General features: G+C 40.5%; 1 protein-coding gene across 1 annotated transcript; it reads right to left on the bottom strand.

The window, feature by feature from the left end:
- Positions 1-981: 981 nt before the first annotated feature.
- On the bottom strand, positions 982-15,179 carry Ms4a7 (membrane spanning 4-domains A7). Its single transcript, XM_055613802.1, has 7 exons — positions 15,026-15,179; positions 11,494-11,641; positions 7,801-7,935; positions 6,347-6,403; positions 4,995-5,198; positions 1,983-2,084; positions 982-1,122 (listed from the first exon to the last, which is right to left on the bottom strand). Exons 2-7 carry the CDS (start codon positions 11,626-11,628, stop codon positions 1,048-1,050), a joined length of 708 nt encoding a protein of 235 aa, XP_055469777.1. The 5' UTR covers positions 11,629-11,641; positions 15,026-15,179; the 3' UTR covers positions 982-1,047.
- Between the last annotated feature and the right edge of the window lie 2,301 nt (positions 15,180-17,480).

Raw genomic sequence — 17,480 nt, 5'->3', positions numbered from 1 at the left:
ACACACACACACACACACACACACACACACACACACACACACACACAATCTCAAGAAAAAGAGATCAAATCTCTTTACACTCTGATTTCTGAGTTCACTATAGACTTTGGTTGTCTTTTTTACTGTTCCCAGGTATGTAGGGAACTAATCTATAAACCACTGAATTTTGATAGCATATTTGAATGTTTGGAAAGCGTACATTTTTATTTCAGTTGCACGTTTCTCTCTGGAGAGCAACATTGAAAGCTCTATTGCTTGAGTGAGCAATGGTGATTTTTTCAAATCAGCAACAAAGTTGTACTGCTTTTATATGTCTAATATCTTCCTCGGTCTAATACGTAGCTGAGAGAGTATACTGTGAATACAGTCTTTGAAGCACTGTGCTGGGGCTATAACTCAGTGGGGTAGAAAACTTTCTTAGTGTGTGCAAAGTCCAAAATACAGTCCATATCCACATATATATAGTCAAATCATTAAATGAGACAGAAATAAGTCATTTTCACTCAACAGAATTTACCTCTGTACCCAGGCTGACTTTGAACTCATGGCAGTCCTTCTGCTTCAGCTTCTGAAATTACAGGCATGAACTGTCAGGCCTGGCTATGATTTCTTATTACTTCTCATTGCTGAGAGACCAAACCCAGGGCCCTGCACAGGCTGTCATGTTTTCAGAGGCTCTCAGATGTTCTTGTGATGTCCGTTGTCTAATGTTTCATAGCAAGAATGGCAAGTAGCACAGAGAAAGACCATACCCAGCCTCATGACCTCATCAGCTTCCAACTCTACAGGAGCGCACACTTTCTCATCTAACAACAGACAGTTTGAAGACATTTATAAAGTTTGTGGTCATTGTGGAATGTGGGCTCATAGAATTTTGCTGACTTGGACTTTGAGAAAATGATTTTCAAGGGAAATAATGTGACTCATATTGAAAGTACAATGTGAAAACTTTCTTTAGATGTTTATTCAAATCTACCAAGGCTGAGATTTCAGGAAAGTCCCTGTGTTCTGCATGAACACTGGATTTCTTCCTTCTTCTTCTGTATTTCATATCCATGACTGCAACAAACTGCTTTTAACAGGTTGGGTCTGATCTTGTGACTGAGGCAAGAAAAATGTACCCTAGAACAATAAAATGTATTAATAGATTTTCACACTGTGATTTGGGAGTAGAATTTAAGATATTTTCATCTATTTCTTTCAAGTATAGTAATGCATATTATAGTAATATTGTTGCAACTTTGTCATAATAATGTAGTTTCAGAACTATCAGCTCAATCAGTGTCCTTCTCCATTTCCTTATCTTGTTGCTTCTAGTAGCCTCAAAGTTGAATCATAATTTATTCAAATCATAATACTTTCTTTTCTTGCTGTAGCATTTAGGAGAAATAAAAACATTTTGAAATTATAAAACAAGGGGCTAAGAGGAAGCAAGGGGAGGAGCAGAAAAACAACAATAAAGTCTTGGCAAAGTCGTATTAGCAAAGGCTTGGACACAGACTCTCTAAGAAGCCAGCTGTCAGCATCCATGACACGAACAAGGCTGTATAAACTCTCAGTCTCCCCAGTATATTCTTATCTAAGTCTTGGTGCATTCATGAAATTTCACGAGCTAACTTCTAGAACCAGCTAGTGTCTTTAAAAAAAAATTATTTATTATGTATGCAGTGTTTTGCCTACATATCAGATCTTATTATAGATGGTTGTGAGCCACCATGTGGTTGCTGGGAATTGAACTCAGGACCTTTGGAAAGACAGGCAGTGCTCTTAACTTCTGAGCCATCTCTCCAGCCCCACCAGCTAGTATCTTGGGGAGGGATTCTCTGTCTGCTCTGCTGCTCTGTAGGGACCATCTGATCCCAGGCAATCACTCAATGAACTTTTACTTTGGTTATTAAACTTTCCTTCTGATCTCTTGGGTCTGTATCATTGCGGCTCAGAGTGGGGACAAAACAAATGCCACAGAGATATCAGGTACTTACCCCAGGCTTGTTGGAGTAGACTTGCTTCCACCAAAAGCCAGAACTGTATGCAGCTAACGAAAGCTCCAGCGCAGTGAAGATGAGCATCACGGACAGAGCACTCTGCAAAGCAACACAGGCCTGCCTGGGACCCCACACTAAGCCTTTGGGGCCCCTGAGAGGAGATGGGGTGGGAGTGGGGTAGGGGCAGGGTGGGGGTGGACATTGAAGCCCTTAGCCGTGGAGACCAGAAGCAGCGGTGACAATGGCTCAGTCCTTCTCTCTGCTCTCTCACTCAGGTTTCTCAGTGATCACACAGAGAAGAGTGACCAGTCATCTACCTGTGCTTGCTTTCACCATTTCCTCTTTGTCCTTGGTGCTGTGTCTTCATGTTGTGTTGGATGTGGATTTGAATTCACCTGCTCTTACAGGGTCTTCCTTGACTTCCTTCAGCATGCAATTTCATGTCTTCAGTTTTTAAAAATTCTCAGGTAATTATATTTTCATAGCTTTCTTTCTCACTCGTTTCTGTTAGAACTCATGTTCATGTTCAACCTTTCCGTGTAACTTCAACCTGTGTCGTTCAGATCTTTCAAATTTGATATGATGTAATGAGATATTTCTTCAGATGCATCAAAGCTACTTTTCTCTGATCTCAGTTTTAAATTTCAATGATTTTTCTTTCTAGTCATGGTTCTGCTTTATCAAGAGCCCCTGTCCTTGGACTTATTGTCCCGTTGCTGTGTTTTGGTTTTGTCTTAGTCAGGGTTTCTATTACTGTTATAAAACACCGTGATCAAAAGCAACCTGGAGAGGAAAGAGTTTCTTCTCCTTCCAGGTAACAGACCATCACCAAGTGACATCAGGTAGAAGCTCAAGGGAAGAGCCTGGAGGGGGAACTGAAGCAGAGGCTGTAGAGGAACACTAAGTACTGGGTTGCTCAGCCTGCTTTCTTATAGCACCCAAGATGGCCAGCTCAGGGGTGGTACCTCCCACAGTGAGCTGGACGCCCCCCCCCCCACCAACGTCAATCATCAATCAAGAAAAATGCAACCACAGGCTTTCCCACTGAACAGTGGATGAGGGCATTTTCTCAGTTGAAGGACTCTCATCCCAGATCACTCTAAAGCTAATCAGAACAATTATGTTTTCAATTATGTTTTATTTACATTTCTAAGACTGTATTTTCATATGTCTTTGTTCAAAAGACTACATGATCTCCAATTTTTAGGCTACTAACCTGCATCTTTTTTCTACCTCCTGCTGCTGCTTTCAGGATTGAGTGTTTTTCTCACGTTTCTAATATTTTATTATGCAGTTTAAGTACACATGTGATGGTGTTCATGTGTGTTTTTTATATGTGAGAATCCAATAAGTGGGATTTATTCATATCTCCCTAGACACTTGTTTTAAGTCTGATTTGTGAGGACCTTACGAATATCAGAGATACAGAAGCAGTTTTAAGTTCCCCTTTTTAGATGCACCTCTAGTGTCTATGGAGCCTGAGTTTAGATGTGTCGTCTGCACTGGGTTGAGTGAGCTGATGGCCGGGATTCCTGAAACTTCATGAGATATTGACTTTCATTTCCTTGTCTGACAGTCACAAGTCAAACGAATTTTCAATATTGATTCCTAATACATATGCAGGGTTCTTTGTGTATGCTCCTCTGAGCCCGACAACCCTATTCTCTTGCCCCGGGCATTGCAATTCTTGTGTCCTAACCTCTGGCATATATTTCTGTGTAGTCTCCCCCAGTTTTCCGGTTTGATGAGCTAGCTTTAGAATCCTTGTTAGCTTCTGCAACCTATGCTGTCTTCATTTCTTCCTTTCTCTGGGTCCTTTTTATTTCTTTCACTCTTAAATACACACACAGACACAGACACACACAGACACACACACACAGAATCTGTTAGTTTTGTTCAGTTCAGGTTAATGTTGTATTTATTAAAAATTAGCATCCCTTTGAGGTTGGCTTACCCTGCCATGCTGCAGCTTTTCTGATGCTGAGGAAAGCCCCTCCCTCCCCCCTTTGGCTCTACTTGTATGAGAGTAGGTGACTATTTGATGTCCTGAAGTTAATCTTACTTAAAGCAGTGGCCTAGTAGGAAGGTGCTTCTCTCACATTGCCCTACGCTGTCGCTGTCTGTCTTGCAGTGTCATCTCCTGGGCTTTTTCCTGCTTACTTCCAACTAGATGCGTGTCTGTTCTCTTTCACTTCCTCAAGCTCCCAGATCAACACTTTTGATCTGCTTCCATGGTCAGACTCATAGAGAGATATGAGTCTAAAAACTTCCATTCATTCTCCAGGACTCCTAAGTCAGAAGGCCACAAGGGAATGAGAGATATCACCAGCTTAATCACTCATTGCTTCAGTAGGAAAAGCCATGAAGGAATGACCTTCCTCCTTATTTTTGTTGTGACTTAGACTCTATAATCCTACATTTAGAAAATGGACTAAGCCAGGCCTGTCACTATCAATAGTTGGTAGCTGTCAAATTTGTCAAAGGTGCTAGGAAAATTCTACCTAAGAACAATGATGTGTCTCCAAGGAGTCATATCTACTGGTTAGCTGCCTCCTACCCACCCCCTTTTCTTCTTTTCCAGCCCTGGGCACTGTGCATTTAGGGAAATTAAACACGTTGAGTCTGCTCTCAGTCTCAGAGTACATGTGACCAGAAGGCAAATATCTCTAGTGGGCTGAGCTTTCCAGCTCCAGGTGAGGATCCAAAAGAGCTCCCCAAATTCAAGTCCAACACAAAGTTCCTAACAAAGAATAGCATCACCTGTTGTGGCTTAAGACTCTCCGTTGTACTTTCTTCATCTCTTCACCTTTTCCCTTCTTTCTGCAGTGTTCCATGCACTTCCCTGCCCCCAGTCTGCAAACTGTCTGTCATACTTGTTTGTCAGTTTTCTTCCTGTCTGCCCCAGACAGTCAGACCAACGTGACCAGATACTGCTGAGAAAGCAGAAACTACCCATAGGGAAGATGCTGGGATTTTACATGACAAGATATTCAGTCTGGAACTACTTACTATAGCACTGACATCATCCAGGTGACAGTTGCCTTCATTCATCCACAGGTGGGATTCCAAATGAGTCAGCAAGGACAGGAATTCCTTTTCGGAATTACAGTGTGGAAAGGCACTCCGGAGGGCTATCAGGCTATGGGTGAGGAGGAAGAGGCCGATTCCAGCAACAGCAGAGCTTGCTGCATTGGAGACCAGGCTGCTCAGTGCCTGGAAGAGAGACTCTGGTTGGATTCTCATCACAGGCTTGATGCAGGATTCTCTGTTCCTTCTGTCTATTAGACTGCAATGGTGCTTCCTTGGAATTGTTTCTTATATAATCTGTGACCACTTATCAGACAGTTAAGACAGTTAGGAAATGTGTGCCAAGGGGTCCAGTGTGAGCTGCTCCCCACGATCTGGTCTCCTGACTCTCCGCGCCACTGGAAACTCATGCAGGCTCCTCAGCCTGCTGCCAGTATCTCCCTCCACTGGCTTCCCCAATGTTCTTAGAATTGGCCTTCCTTTGAAGACGTCTTAGAATATGGCCTTGGCATCCTCTGGAGAACTCAGAATAGAGTTTTACTTTACATAAAGAAGCAGCTTTAGTGAATAGTGGAAGCAAACTGTAGAGGATAGATACTTTAGAGGATGATCAGGCCTAAGGAAGATAATGTGTACTTTCATTTACTAAACAATTGACAGATGTGAACCTTCTGTGGCCCTCTGTGAAAGGGCAAGAAGTATTGGTGTGTGGGCTTAGTCCCTGTAGATCTTGCTATGCCCATTCCCAAATAACGCAATGAATGGATTTGCAGAGTCTTGAAAACACCATAGGAGGAAGTGGCTAAACCTGTTGCCTCTGCGAGTAGCAGCCTTTTCTACTCCTACCACATAGACACCAAGGTGGAAAAGCCACATCCTGACTCCAGAAGACACAGGGTCCAGCTCCCGCTGGCTGAGAACACACAGCAGCTTTAGGAACTGGCACATGCTCAGACAACAGAAGCTGCAGTATGAACCCAGGAGTTATGGGATGGTTGAAGAGTTTTCAGCGTTGGATGGGGGTCCTAATTCTGGGCTTGGAATCAGGTAATGTAGACTTCCATCTCAGCTGTTACTAATCTCTCTCTGCTTGACCAGGCAATTCCCTTTCCACTCTGGGTTTCAGTTTTTCTCCCATCACATGTGAAAAGTGAACACACTCACCTCAGAAGTAACCTCCTAGCTATGCCAGTGGGCCATCTGAAGAAAATGCTCCCTAACCTGTTCTGAGCTTCCTTTCCCTAAACTGTACAATGGAGGATTGCAACTAGAAGGATTAACTATGAAGTTCTAACTGTTCCAACCCACAGGAGTTTGGTGGTCTTCTTACTTACAAAAGGTTTGGTTGAGATTTTCCCAGAGATAATCGAGATAAATCCAGCAATGGCAAACTGTTCAGGAGAGAGATAAAAGAAAGAGAATTATCCTAAGCCATTTTCAAATCACTGAGGGAAAAAAGGAATGGAAAACTTTTAGGGAGACAACAATGCAGGAATGACATGCCCATATTGCCAAGGAGGCTTCATATCTGCTTGGGATGGTTATATGGATTTTGAAAAATAGGCTGATGGAGGTTGGGTTTATGTTATGAAAGCAACAGTTGCTGCAGACAAAATGTAACATGTTCCTGGCAAATGTTACTGAATTGTTAAATTGAAAGAGGTGGTTAAGGCAGATCAGCAACTTGAGACTTGAGACTTGAAACAATATGCAGACAAAGAAGCCAACAAAAGCACCCAGGAAAGAACAAGAGACAGAAAACTATGGTGCTGAAGCTGTCGGTGTAGGTGGATTGAGTATTACCCAGAGTTTAGGAAGTAAGGATGACAAGATCAGATATGGAATTTTCATTATAACCACCAAGAAGCCAGCATTTGATTCTAGTGGTACTAGGGGCCTAGAAAGCAGAGGGCTGGTGGTCTGGGAAGTTGAAACATTGATTATGCTTGTGGCTTGAGTACTGGGTAGTTACAAATAATAAGAGCCAAGAATGAACCAGCAAGAGCTCACTGAGAAGTGTGGAGGCTGCCACCACTGGTTAGATAGTGAAGTCAAGGACAAACTGTGCTTTGTGGACAGGTGCACATTGCATTTTGTGTAGTTGTGCCCATGCTGGAATCATGGTAACTGAAAAACCTTTGTGTAATTCACCTTCTCAGGATTTTCCCCGTTCCCTCATTTTTACAAGATTCTCTATGGAAGAAAATTGCTCGTTGGTAGGAAGTGTAAGTTGGGCCTAGCTACTCTGAAAATAAGTTTCAGTAGGTCCTTGTCTACGAACCATCATAGGACAAAAAGCCCGTATCTACAGATATCCAAGATTACCTGGAAGTAGAAGAATCCCTCGGTTTCACACAAGTCTTGTCATTATGGAGATAAATGTCTGCAAAACCTGTGGTATCTGCTAGAGGTCCAAGCTTACTGTTTAATCTGCCTACTCACTCTCTACCTGATTAGTGGATTGCTCATAAAATGGCTAGAATCCATTGGCCTTTTCAAAGTCTCAGAGAGGGCTACGAAAAAGCATCTTCTTGTCTAACAGGATGTGGCGTCAGATTAAAAGTATGCTAATGTTCCCAGTGTGTTGTCTTCTTCTGCCTCCTGTCCTATTCAGACCCCTCCCAAGGTGCTGACTTTTGAATGGAGAAACAGAACATGGGTAAGGACAGGAATGTTGTGCTGGCTTTCTCCCACACCCTTTTCTCTTGAAGATGAAACCATTCTGCATCTGAGTGCCTGCTGTATATTTAGAAAACATATACTCTCTTGGAGATCATACTTTACTTACACACAGGGATCCAACAAATGGATACCCAGACATCAAAGTGGTGGAGACTTCTGGGGTGAAGTAGGCAGAGTAGGAAGCTGCCACCAAAATGCCCCCCAGGCTTCCAATCATCAGGGCACATAGTATCTGGATGGTCTGTAACACACAAGACATGGACTTCTAGAATATGCCTTAAGTAGATGCAAAGGATTGTTTGAATATGCATTGATTCATAAAGATTTTAAAATATGTTATTAATCTCTATATTAAAGGGGAAAGCCCACAAGGAAGAAATAAGAGAAAAATCCAAAATTTTGCTCTTTTATTTTTTGAAAAGCTCATTAAACTCAGGAGATTATTATGTAAACATTGTAATTCTGCAATTACTTCACAAACCATTTCTTTTTTGGAAAAGTCAATGGGAAAAGTTACCTGGACTAGAGCCGAGTTAGGTGAGTATAGAGAAGGAACTTCCTATAGGAGGTCTCAGTATAGACCTTGGCTTCAACTGAGAGTCTTTGAGCATCAAATTGCCAGTGCTGTCAGTCATCTTTTTGACATCATGTGATGTTAAGAATCATTGTGTCTTTTTCACAGTACCAGTTTTCAGCGTTGTTTACATTTGTTCAAGAGTGTCTGCGTCCTAAGTACACATCACATCTTTGTGATGGGTGAGAAACGTGAGGGAATTAAGCTGTCCAAACTTGCCCAAATTTCAAGACTGAAATGTTGTTTGGCCTCTCGTATACTTTTATTCACTGCTGAATATATATTATAATTCATACACAGGCAGAGCAACCAAAACCAGGAGAAGTCATTTATCACCATAATTCCTCATCGAATAACCACAATTCCTCATTGAATACCAATGTACCGAGAGGCAGGCAAGAAGCAAATGAAAGTCAGTCTGTGGTAGAATCTTACACCATACACACACCATGTAAAGACAAGTTCCATGGCAATGGGAAAGAGTATTACTAGAACATGTAATCAAGGATGGGTCCCATCAGGGATAGAGGTTTGAGATTAAATAGATGGAATAAAATAGAAAGAACTCATAAAATAGAAGAGCACTTACATGGAGATAGCCACCTAATATTTAACAAAGATGTCTTCAACAAATGGTGCTGGGGAAACCAGAGATCCCCATCCCTCAGCTCCATAAAACTAATTCAAAATTGATCAACTGTGTTAAGGTAAAGTCTGAAATTTGAAAACTGGTAGAGCCAAATATCAGGAAATACTTCTATACGTAAGGATTTTATGAAAAGGAGCCCGGATAACAATGGGGAAAATTGACAAGATTACATGGGGTGAAAAAATCACTGCCTAGCAACGTAAACAAACACCAGAGTGAAATGACAGTCTGAAAACGAATGCAAAATGAATAAAACTATTGATGACTACATATCCTATGAAGAACCCCAAAAGTTAAATACTAAGAAAAACAAATTAACCAATAAATAGGCTAGTGAATGGAATAAACAATTTCAAAAGAAGATAGCCAACAAATATTTTTAAAAAGTACATTCCACATCCTAATGACTAATTAGAGGAGTGTGAATGAAAACTGATTTCAGATTCCTTCTCATCCGAGGCAAACTGGTTATTTTCCAGAAAACAAATGATAACAGATCTGATGAGGCTGTGAGGAAAGAGGAACTTCCTACTGCTGCTGCTGGAAATGTAAACCCATGCAGCCACCGTGGAAATCGATATGGTGGTTCCTCAAAAAAAACCAAAACCAAATTAGAACCAACATATGACCAAAATGATGAATCCTGGATATTTCCCTGAGGGAGAGGCCTGCACATCCAAGCTCATTGCTATACCATAGCCAAGGCACAGAACCATTTAGATATCCATCAGTAGATAGATGGAAAAAGAAACGTGGTCCTCACATTTAATTTTTATTTAACAATGAAGATGAATAAAATAATGCCATTAATAGTGAAATAGATGGAACTAAGGATCATCATACTAAGAAAACTAAGACTGTTGTCTTCTCTAATAAGCAAAATATACATTTAAATATATCACATATACATGTACATATATACATAGAACATGAGAATAGAAGAAGGAGTGTGAGGGGAGAGGAAATGGTCCAAGGGGTAGGAGATAAGAGAAAACAATGGGAGGAAAAAGACAAATTCCATGCTTTCTTTTATATACCGAATCTATAGCTGTGTACTATATGTAAACACACACACACACACACACACACACACACACACACACACACACAGGATACAAATCAGAAGAAGAATATTTGGAAGAGAAAGAAAGCCAGCAAGAGGGTGGGAAGGAAGGAGGAATACAATCAGCAGGCAAATATGAAATATGTATATATATATATATATATATATATATATACACACACATATAAAATTTTATCTGTCAGTCAGTCTGTCTGTATTTATGTCTATATCCGTTGAAAGCAGTGGTAGTGATATAAGGGCCAAGATCTTTGCATGTGGACCATGAAATAGTCACCTAACAGGATGACATTAGTTTCTGAAGTGGGGATTTGAGAGGTGAGAAGAAAGCTAAACGATCGATCTTAGAGTCCTGAGAAGCAGAGACACTACTGACTTCATTTCAATGACCTGAGGTGCAACAAAAAAGTGAGCCATTTGAGAAAAGACAAGGCGTGAAGAATCCAGTGCTTAAGGTTTAGAAAAGATGTAGTAATGAATTATGCTGGTCTAGCAAAGTGGCTGCAGTAAATTATTTTCTAAGTTTTGTGACTTCCTAGGAGGCTGGCTGGGTTTCCAACGCCAGGCCTGCCTGACCTCCTGCTGGGTAGGAGGCCAGTTAGACAGCTGTTGGTTACCACTGACATGTGTGTGCCACTTACTTTACCTCTACACATATCTTGCTATGCTGGTCAGCATTGTGGTTCAGAGGTTTTGCAGTTGTGTATAACTTTTTGTTTCTCTTCCTTGACGTAAAATTTTCTGGAAATATGGAAGTTAACCAAAGGAAGGGGACTTGAATCATTTGAGTCCCGTTTCCTATGTGTGCAGAGTCTTCAGCAGTAAGAACACTTCCTCAAACCCTCAGAAACAACCAAGAGGCTACATTGTCTATACTGTTTTTGGAGATACTTAGGTTACCTAGCCCAAACATTTGAACGGGGATTTTTAACTCTATTTCAATTAAGTATGTTTTTAAGAGGGTATGATGGTGTTAGGGGACCCTGCATCACAGAAGAAACATTTGGGAAGGTTTCTGAAGGTGGGAAGGAGTAGGGGTTGAGTTTTAACAGGAAATATTCAGAACCCTATGATGAGTAGGGCCTGCCTTTGAGGGATAATGTCTTACAGCTGCTCATGTGGATACAGAGAAACATGTGGATGAAAGCGATCTAGATGGGGCCATCTCAAAATGTTTGAAAAACAAACTCCAAGTAACTTAATCAGGCTAAGTAAAATCATATGGCTAAGTCAGAAATATCCACTAAAGACAATGAGCAGAAACTAATTTCTTAATTATGTCGTGTTCTGGTGGGAAAGCTCAAGAGGCTTTAGTTATTCTAAATGAAAACACTAGGAGAATATAGCTTCCATAAAGCTGCATTTCACATTCTGGTTAGTTGGTGGAATCAGCCAGAAACAAGTCAATGATGCTTCTAGACCCACTACAGCTCTGTAGTTTGGACAGTCTTAATATGCCTCTCCCATGTTCTCCTTCTAAATGAGATAGACTTACCCCAAGAACTGTGGCTTCGTTAGGCACACCAATCATCAAGTCTTCTTTTTGGTATGTGTGTCCAGCTTTCTCTCTTTTGTGGATAACAGTGTCCTTTGGGAGGCAGCCCCACCCAATCCTCTTTAAGCCAAGCATGATGCCAACGAAGCTAGAAGAGACACTGGACATGGTTAGTTCACAGAGTTTGACTGACAGACACCAACAGGCACCAGAGTCTTCAGGGAGTGAAGAAAGAGTTTTCTTTAGATGAGAATTGGTGTGATGACCGTGGCTTGTTTCTTAGATACAAAACTGCATTTGAGTTTCAGGGGAGCATAGGAGAAGTAGACTGCTCGCTTCATGCCATCCACGATAAGCAAGAAACACGCTATTGGGAGAAACTGTAAACATCTCAAGGAACTCCACAGTTTGGAGGTTAGTAATCTAAACAGAATTTGCCTGCAGCCCCGAGCGTGTTCACCCCACGGCCTGTCCTGCAGAGCCTTTTCTTTCGGCTCCCTTTCTCTGCCTTGTGTTACTCTGCCTCCTCTATGTGCGGTCTTACATCACATCCCCCAGGACATCACACTGAAACTACGCATATGCCGTCCAGTCCTTCACTCTTCCTTTTCTGTCCATTAAATTATCGGGAGCGTGCTTTCCTGTCTTACAAAAAGAACACGTCTAATCTAGAATTTGCCCTTTGCTTCTACCAGGTTAGTGACTATCAGTAAAAATGCGTATTTAACTCACATTGAAGTCCAGGCACTGGAATAGCAAAGGTCTTAACCCTTCTAAGTGCCTTACATCCTAGATGTCATTAAGTCCATTTCATATATTAGCGACTCAGGACTAATAAGTTTATTTCATTTCATTAAAGTCACAAAAAGCATTTATCTGCCACATCTCATTTGTTTGATACACTATAGTAAATATACTTAGCGTTAGTCTGTGTTGGCCTGACCTGCAGGTGCATGAGCTATGTCTAACTGGGCTCAGGATATTGCAATATTTTCCTCGATGTGACAGTAATTCTCTTCAGAGTGCCTTTTCTTCCTTCCCAATGTTAACTGTTCCACTCAAGGAACAAACACTGCTCTACCACGTCAACAGTACCAAAATGAACCCCAGAATTTTGTGACTTATGGCACTTTAATGGAAGCTGAATATTTGTTGCATCCTGGAGAAATGTGCTAAAGGGTGTCTCTTTCCAGAACTTCTCTCATGTCAGGAAAGTGGGATTTTGAATTGGTTTGAATTGAATTTGTTGCTAAATACATCAATATAATGCCCTTCAACTTATATTTTTTTTTCTTTTTCTTTTTTGTTTTTCAAGACAGGGTTTCTCTGTATAGCATTGGCTGTCTTGGACTCTGTTCAACTCATCTTAATAACCAGTCTCTCTAGCTCTCATTTCTTTTTTTGTTTTGTTTTGTTTTTTGAAACAGGGTTTCTTCTGTGTAACCTTGAACTCACAGTGATCCGCCTGTCTCTGCCTCCCGGTTTGCTGGGATCACATGTGTGTACCACCATGCCTGGCTTCTAGTTCTCATTTCTTTCCTGGATTTGCCAGGTCTCATATCCAAGAACTATATTGCATGCTTTATTCTAAGCTCCAATTAGGAACGGGATGCCAAGTTTATGTTCCTTAGCCTGTCCACATCGTGTGCATTTATTATCTGCTATTTTAAAATTGACCTCTTAAAAAACATATAACAACAGTTTCAACTAAAAAAATAATGTTGCAGGAATCCAAACATTCCTGACTCCTCAATAATTAATACAAAACCATCAGTTTCAGTATCCTTTATGTTCTTCTATTTCTCATCACTTCTCTCTCTTCTTTATGATTTTACACAAATTATAACACTATACAAATAGTCATTCCATCCATGTAGAAGTCCTTTTCACTGATTTGTCAGTAGACATCTTTGCTAGTTAATATAACAACCTTAAGAATGAAAGCCGAAGGATATAGTCTGACATATACGACAAACATTGGTGAGCCTCAAAAACAAAATGATAGTGAAGTCAATCAGAGAAGGTCAGGTGCTGCATGATTCTATGTATGAGGTACCCAGTTACTCAGTTTTGTAGAAAGTAGCATGGTGGCTGCTAAGGGCTGGGGAAGGTTTGAAGAGCAGCTGTTTAGAGGATATGGTTCCACTTTAGAAAGATGACCCAGTTCTGGAGTTGGATGGTCATGAAGGAGTCACAACATGAATGATTTTGATGTTACCGAATCATATACTTCCAGTGGTTAGAATGCTATAATTAAGTAACTAGATTTTAATTGTAATTAAAAATTCAAATGATAAATTCAAATTATTATGTTTCATTAAGTTGGATGCATATTCATGATCATTTTGATTGCTTCTGTTTTTTTCTTACCAGTCAGTATGAATAATGCTGTAAGAAACATCTGTGCACTTTAAAACACTATGCTAATTTTATGTATTCAGTTATCTACTTACAATAGCATAGAGACAAATTTACAGAATTTAAGCTATTTCACTTAAATTTGGATATATATGGCCATTTTAGGAGGAACTCTACATAATGAAGTTTCTTACATTTTATAGTATGTCTGCTAACTGACACCATCACATCCAAATCCAACAACGGAGAGGATGTTTTGTCCTTCAGCATTCATTATGTGGAGATGAAGTGGAAGTCATCTACAGATTTTGGAAAGGATTCCAAATCATATGAAAGAAGGGGAGTTAGTATGACATGGAAAGGATAGGAGCAACACAAGGACCAAATATATCTGGGCACAGGGTCTTTTCTGAGACTGACACTCAACTAAGGACCATGTATGGATATAACCTAGAACCTCTGCTTGGATGTAGCCTGTAGTAGCTCAGTAACCAATTGGTTCCCATAGTAAGGGGAACAAGGACTATTTCTGACAGGAACTCAATGGCTGGCTCTTTGACCTCCCCACCCCCCAATGGAGGGGCAGTCCTGCTAGGCCACAGAGGAGGGCTTTGCAGCCAGTTCTGGAGATATCTGATAAAACAGGGTCAGAGAAAAGGGGAGGAGGTCCTCCCCTATCAGTGGACTTGGAAAGGGGCAGGGAGGAGATGAGGGAGGGAGGGATTGGGAGGAAATGAGGGAGCAGGATACAGAGTTAACAAAATGTAACTAATAAGAAAAATTTAAAAAAAAATTAAAAAAAAGAAAAGGATTCCAAAACCCCTACTGTTCAGGCAAACACCATTGTACACAAGACTTTTCTGTGTTGCAATATTAGATAAGAACCATCATTTCCAGATTCAACATTTTCTCAAATTCCAGTCTTCCTTGAAAAAAATGTTTTGTAAGACTGCACTGCAACAATGGAGAAATACAGGAAACTCTAGAAAGTCATCACACCAAATCTCGAGTGAAATCTAAGGGTGGTTTCCTTTTTGGCAAGTGAGTAAACTGAAGCCGAAATGGGCGTCTGACTCTCCAGTTTATACAGGTCGTCAACAGAAAAGGCAGGATGACAATCCAGTTCCTGGGCACAATCTCCCCCAGGAGTTCTAATCCAACCCAAGGTTCCTACCTTTGCTCAGGGCCCTATCCTGTGTGCTGTTACTCCTGGGCCAGCTCACTCTGTTCCTGGGAAATGTCAGGCTCAACCTCTCACCAGCTGTCTTCTCCAGAAGTTTCACTGTCTGCTTTTGACATTCAAGCAGTTAGTGCATTTTCCCTGGACGTGTTCATGATTACACAGCATGGGAATTTGTGGTAAATACGAGCAGTTGGCAAATGAAAAGCTGCTCTGCTTCCCCTTTCTGAATTTTGAGGTTTGCAAAAATAGGACAAAATTAAACCATGTCACGGAACAAGAACTGTGGTCCAGTCGACAAGCAGTCCCTGCGTTTCTGTATGGGGTGAAGGAAGCCATTGGCTGCATGAATCTGTCTACTTGTCTTTGAATGAGGGATGGGTACTAGTAATTCGCCATCTGGCTCTTTCAAAATTAATGAGAAAGTTTGGCATTGAGTCTCAGCATCTGCTTTAATACTCTGCTGGGTAGAGTCCTGTTTGTTTTCTAAAGACAGAAAGAAGATGTGGAGTTGAATGGGTGGGGAGGTGGGGAAGATCTGGGGGGAGAAGAAAAGGAAACAGTGATCAGAATATGCTGTAGAAAAGCAAAATGTTATCTTCAATAAAAACATTTTAACAAAAAATAAGTATGTTTCAAAAAACTAAAAAAATAAATTAAAAGCAAAAACAAACAAACAAAAAACAAATCATACCCATTGTCTTGGGCTAAATAAGGATGGTCTATAAAATGACAGAAGGAAGCAGACGAGGAATACTGTAGAGATGGAGAGAAATGGGCACATTCCAATGCCATGGTGGGTGTTCACACAGCTCTAGTGTACTTGAAGCTAAAACTATTGTTAACTTAGATTATCGAGGCCGTAAGAAGTTCTGAGCAGACAAACCACCAATGGCCAGATTTTACGTGTGTTCTAACTGTGACTTTATTGCAAATATGAGCACAAATGAATTTCATGTATATGTTTGTTTTGTTTTAATTTCATATGGTAGCACTCACGCTTTATCTGTAGTAGTGAATCCTATGGTTTCATTATCCACAGTTCACCATGCTTTAAAATAGCCATAAGTAACTGTATAATCAAATAATTGTTAGTTTTAAGTTTCCATTTTGTAGAATGTAGTGAAATTGCATCATAAGTGAGGCAGGAAGGAAGGCAGGCAGGCCAACAGACAGACAGACAGACAGACAGACAGACAGACAGAATGAAAATTCACATTAAACATGGCATATTATAACTGTTCTATGTATGTATAGAAGAAAACCTAGGGTATGTAGGACTGAGAGCCATGAAGTTGGGAACTCCCACTGCTCATTTTGACATATATCTTTTTAGAACCAGGTTGGGGAGGAAATAAGCCCAAAAGCCCAATGTATCTTAAGTATCTAACAAACCTAAACTTACAGAATGGGAGTTTTTCTAATAATATGCATAAGATAAGGCAACTGTATAAATATAGCCAAGTGTTTCCTCTACTTGACTTTAGTGACTTCCCAACGGAAGCCCAGCCAGCCCCTGGGTGTTGTTTCAATGAGGCCACTGACCATTTCTCATTTGGAGGTTGTCAAATCATGACACCAATAAAATTTTTAAAATTTTATTGTGCCTCAGTTTACTCCAAAAGTGTGCCTGACAAGTCACCTTCCAGTGGAAGGCCACATATTGAAGAATATTTGGGCAGCACAAATTGGATTTGTTGGGGGAAAAAAATGAAAGGACACAAGTTAGGGGGTAAGGATGGATTTTGGAAGAGTTTGAGGGACATGAATATGATCAAAACACATTGTCTGAAATTCTCAAAAAATAATAAAATATGGGAAAAGAAAGATGCTTCAGATTTCATACCAACTGCAGACTAAAAGCTAGTCCTCTGCATAGCAAAAATGAGTTCTTTGAAACAAATATATTGTCCAAAGTTTATTTCTCAGCTTCAGCAGGTTGAACAGAGTGCAGTGAGATTGAAAGCTAAAACAACATAAATCTATTTACATTTTTCTACATGTGGACATCCAGTTAGACCAGCACCATTAGTTGAAGATGCTATCTTCGTTCCATTGTATGGTTTTGGCTTCTTTCTCAAAAATCAGGTGTCCATAAGTGTGTGGGTTTATTTCTGGGTCTTCTGTTCAATTCCATTGATCCACAGGTCTGTTTCTATGCCAGTAACATGCAGTTTTTATTATTGTTGCTCTGTAGTACAGCTTGAGATCAGGGATGGAGATGCCTCCAGATGATCTGTTATTGTACGGGATTGTTTTAGCAATTCTGGGTTGTTGATTTTTTGTTTTGTTTTGTTTTCATATGAAATTGAGAATTGTTCTTTCAAATTCTGTAAAAAATTGTGTTGGTATTTTGATGGGAATTGCACTGAATCTGTAGATTGCTTTTTGTAGGATGGCCATTTTCACTATATTCATTCTACTGATCCATGAGCATGGGAGATCTCTC

Source organism: Psammomys obesus, unplaced genomic scaffold, assembly GCF_907164565.1.
Source record: "Psammomys obesus unplaced genomic scaffold, mPsaObe1.curated_primary_1811, whole genome shotgun sequence".
Classification (NCBI taxonomy): domain Eukaryota; kingdom Metazoa; phylum Chordata; class Mammalia; order Rodentia; family Muridae; genus Psammomys; species Psammomys obesus.
This window is presented reverse-complemented; position numbering and strand designations above follow the sequence as displayed.

Bases quoted from the DNA above. Each gene is read 5' to 3' on its own strand.
- Ms4a7 (XM_055613802.1), bottom strand. From the start codon at position 11,628: ATGCTTGGCTTAAAGAGGATTGGGTGGGGCTGCCTCCCAAAGGACACT. The intron at 5,199-6,346 runs GTAAGTAAGAAG...TCTCTCTTCCAG, and splicing joins AAATCTCAACCAAACCTTTT to GCACTGAGCAGCCTGGTCTC. The intron at 2,085-4,994 runs GTAAGTAGTTCC...GTTGCTTTGCAG, and splicing joins TGGATGATGTCAGTGCTATA to AGTGCTCTGTCCGTGATGCT.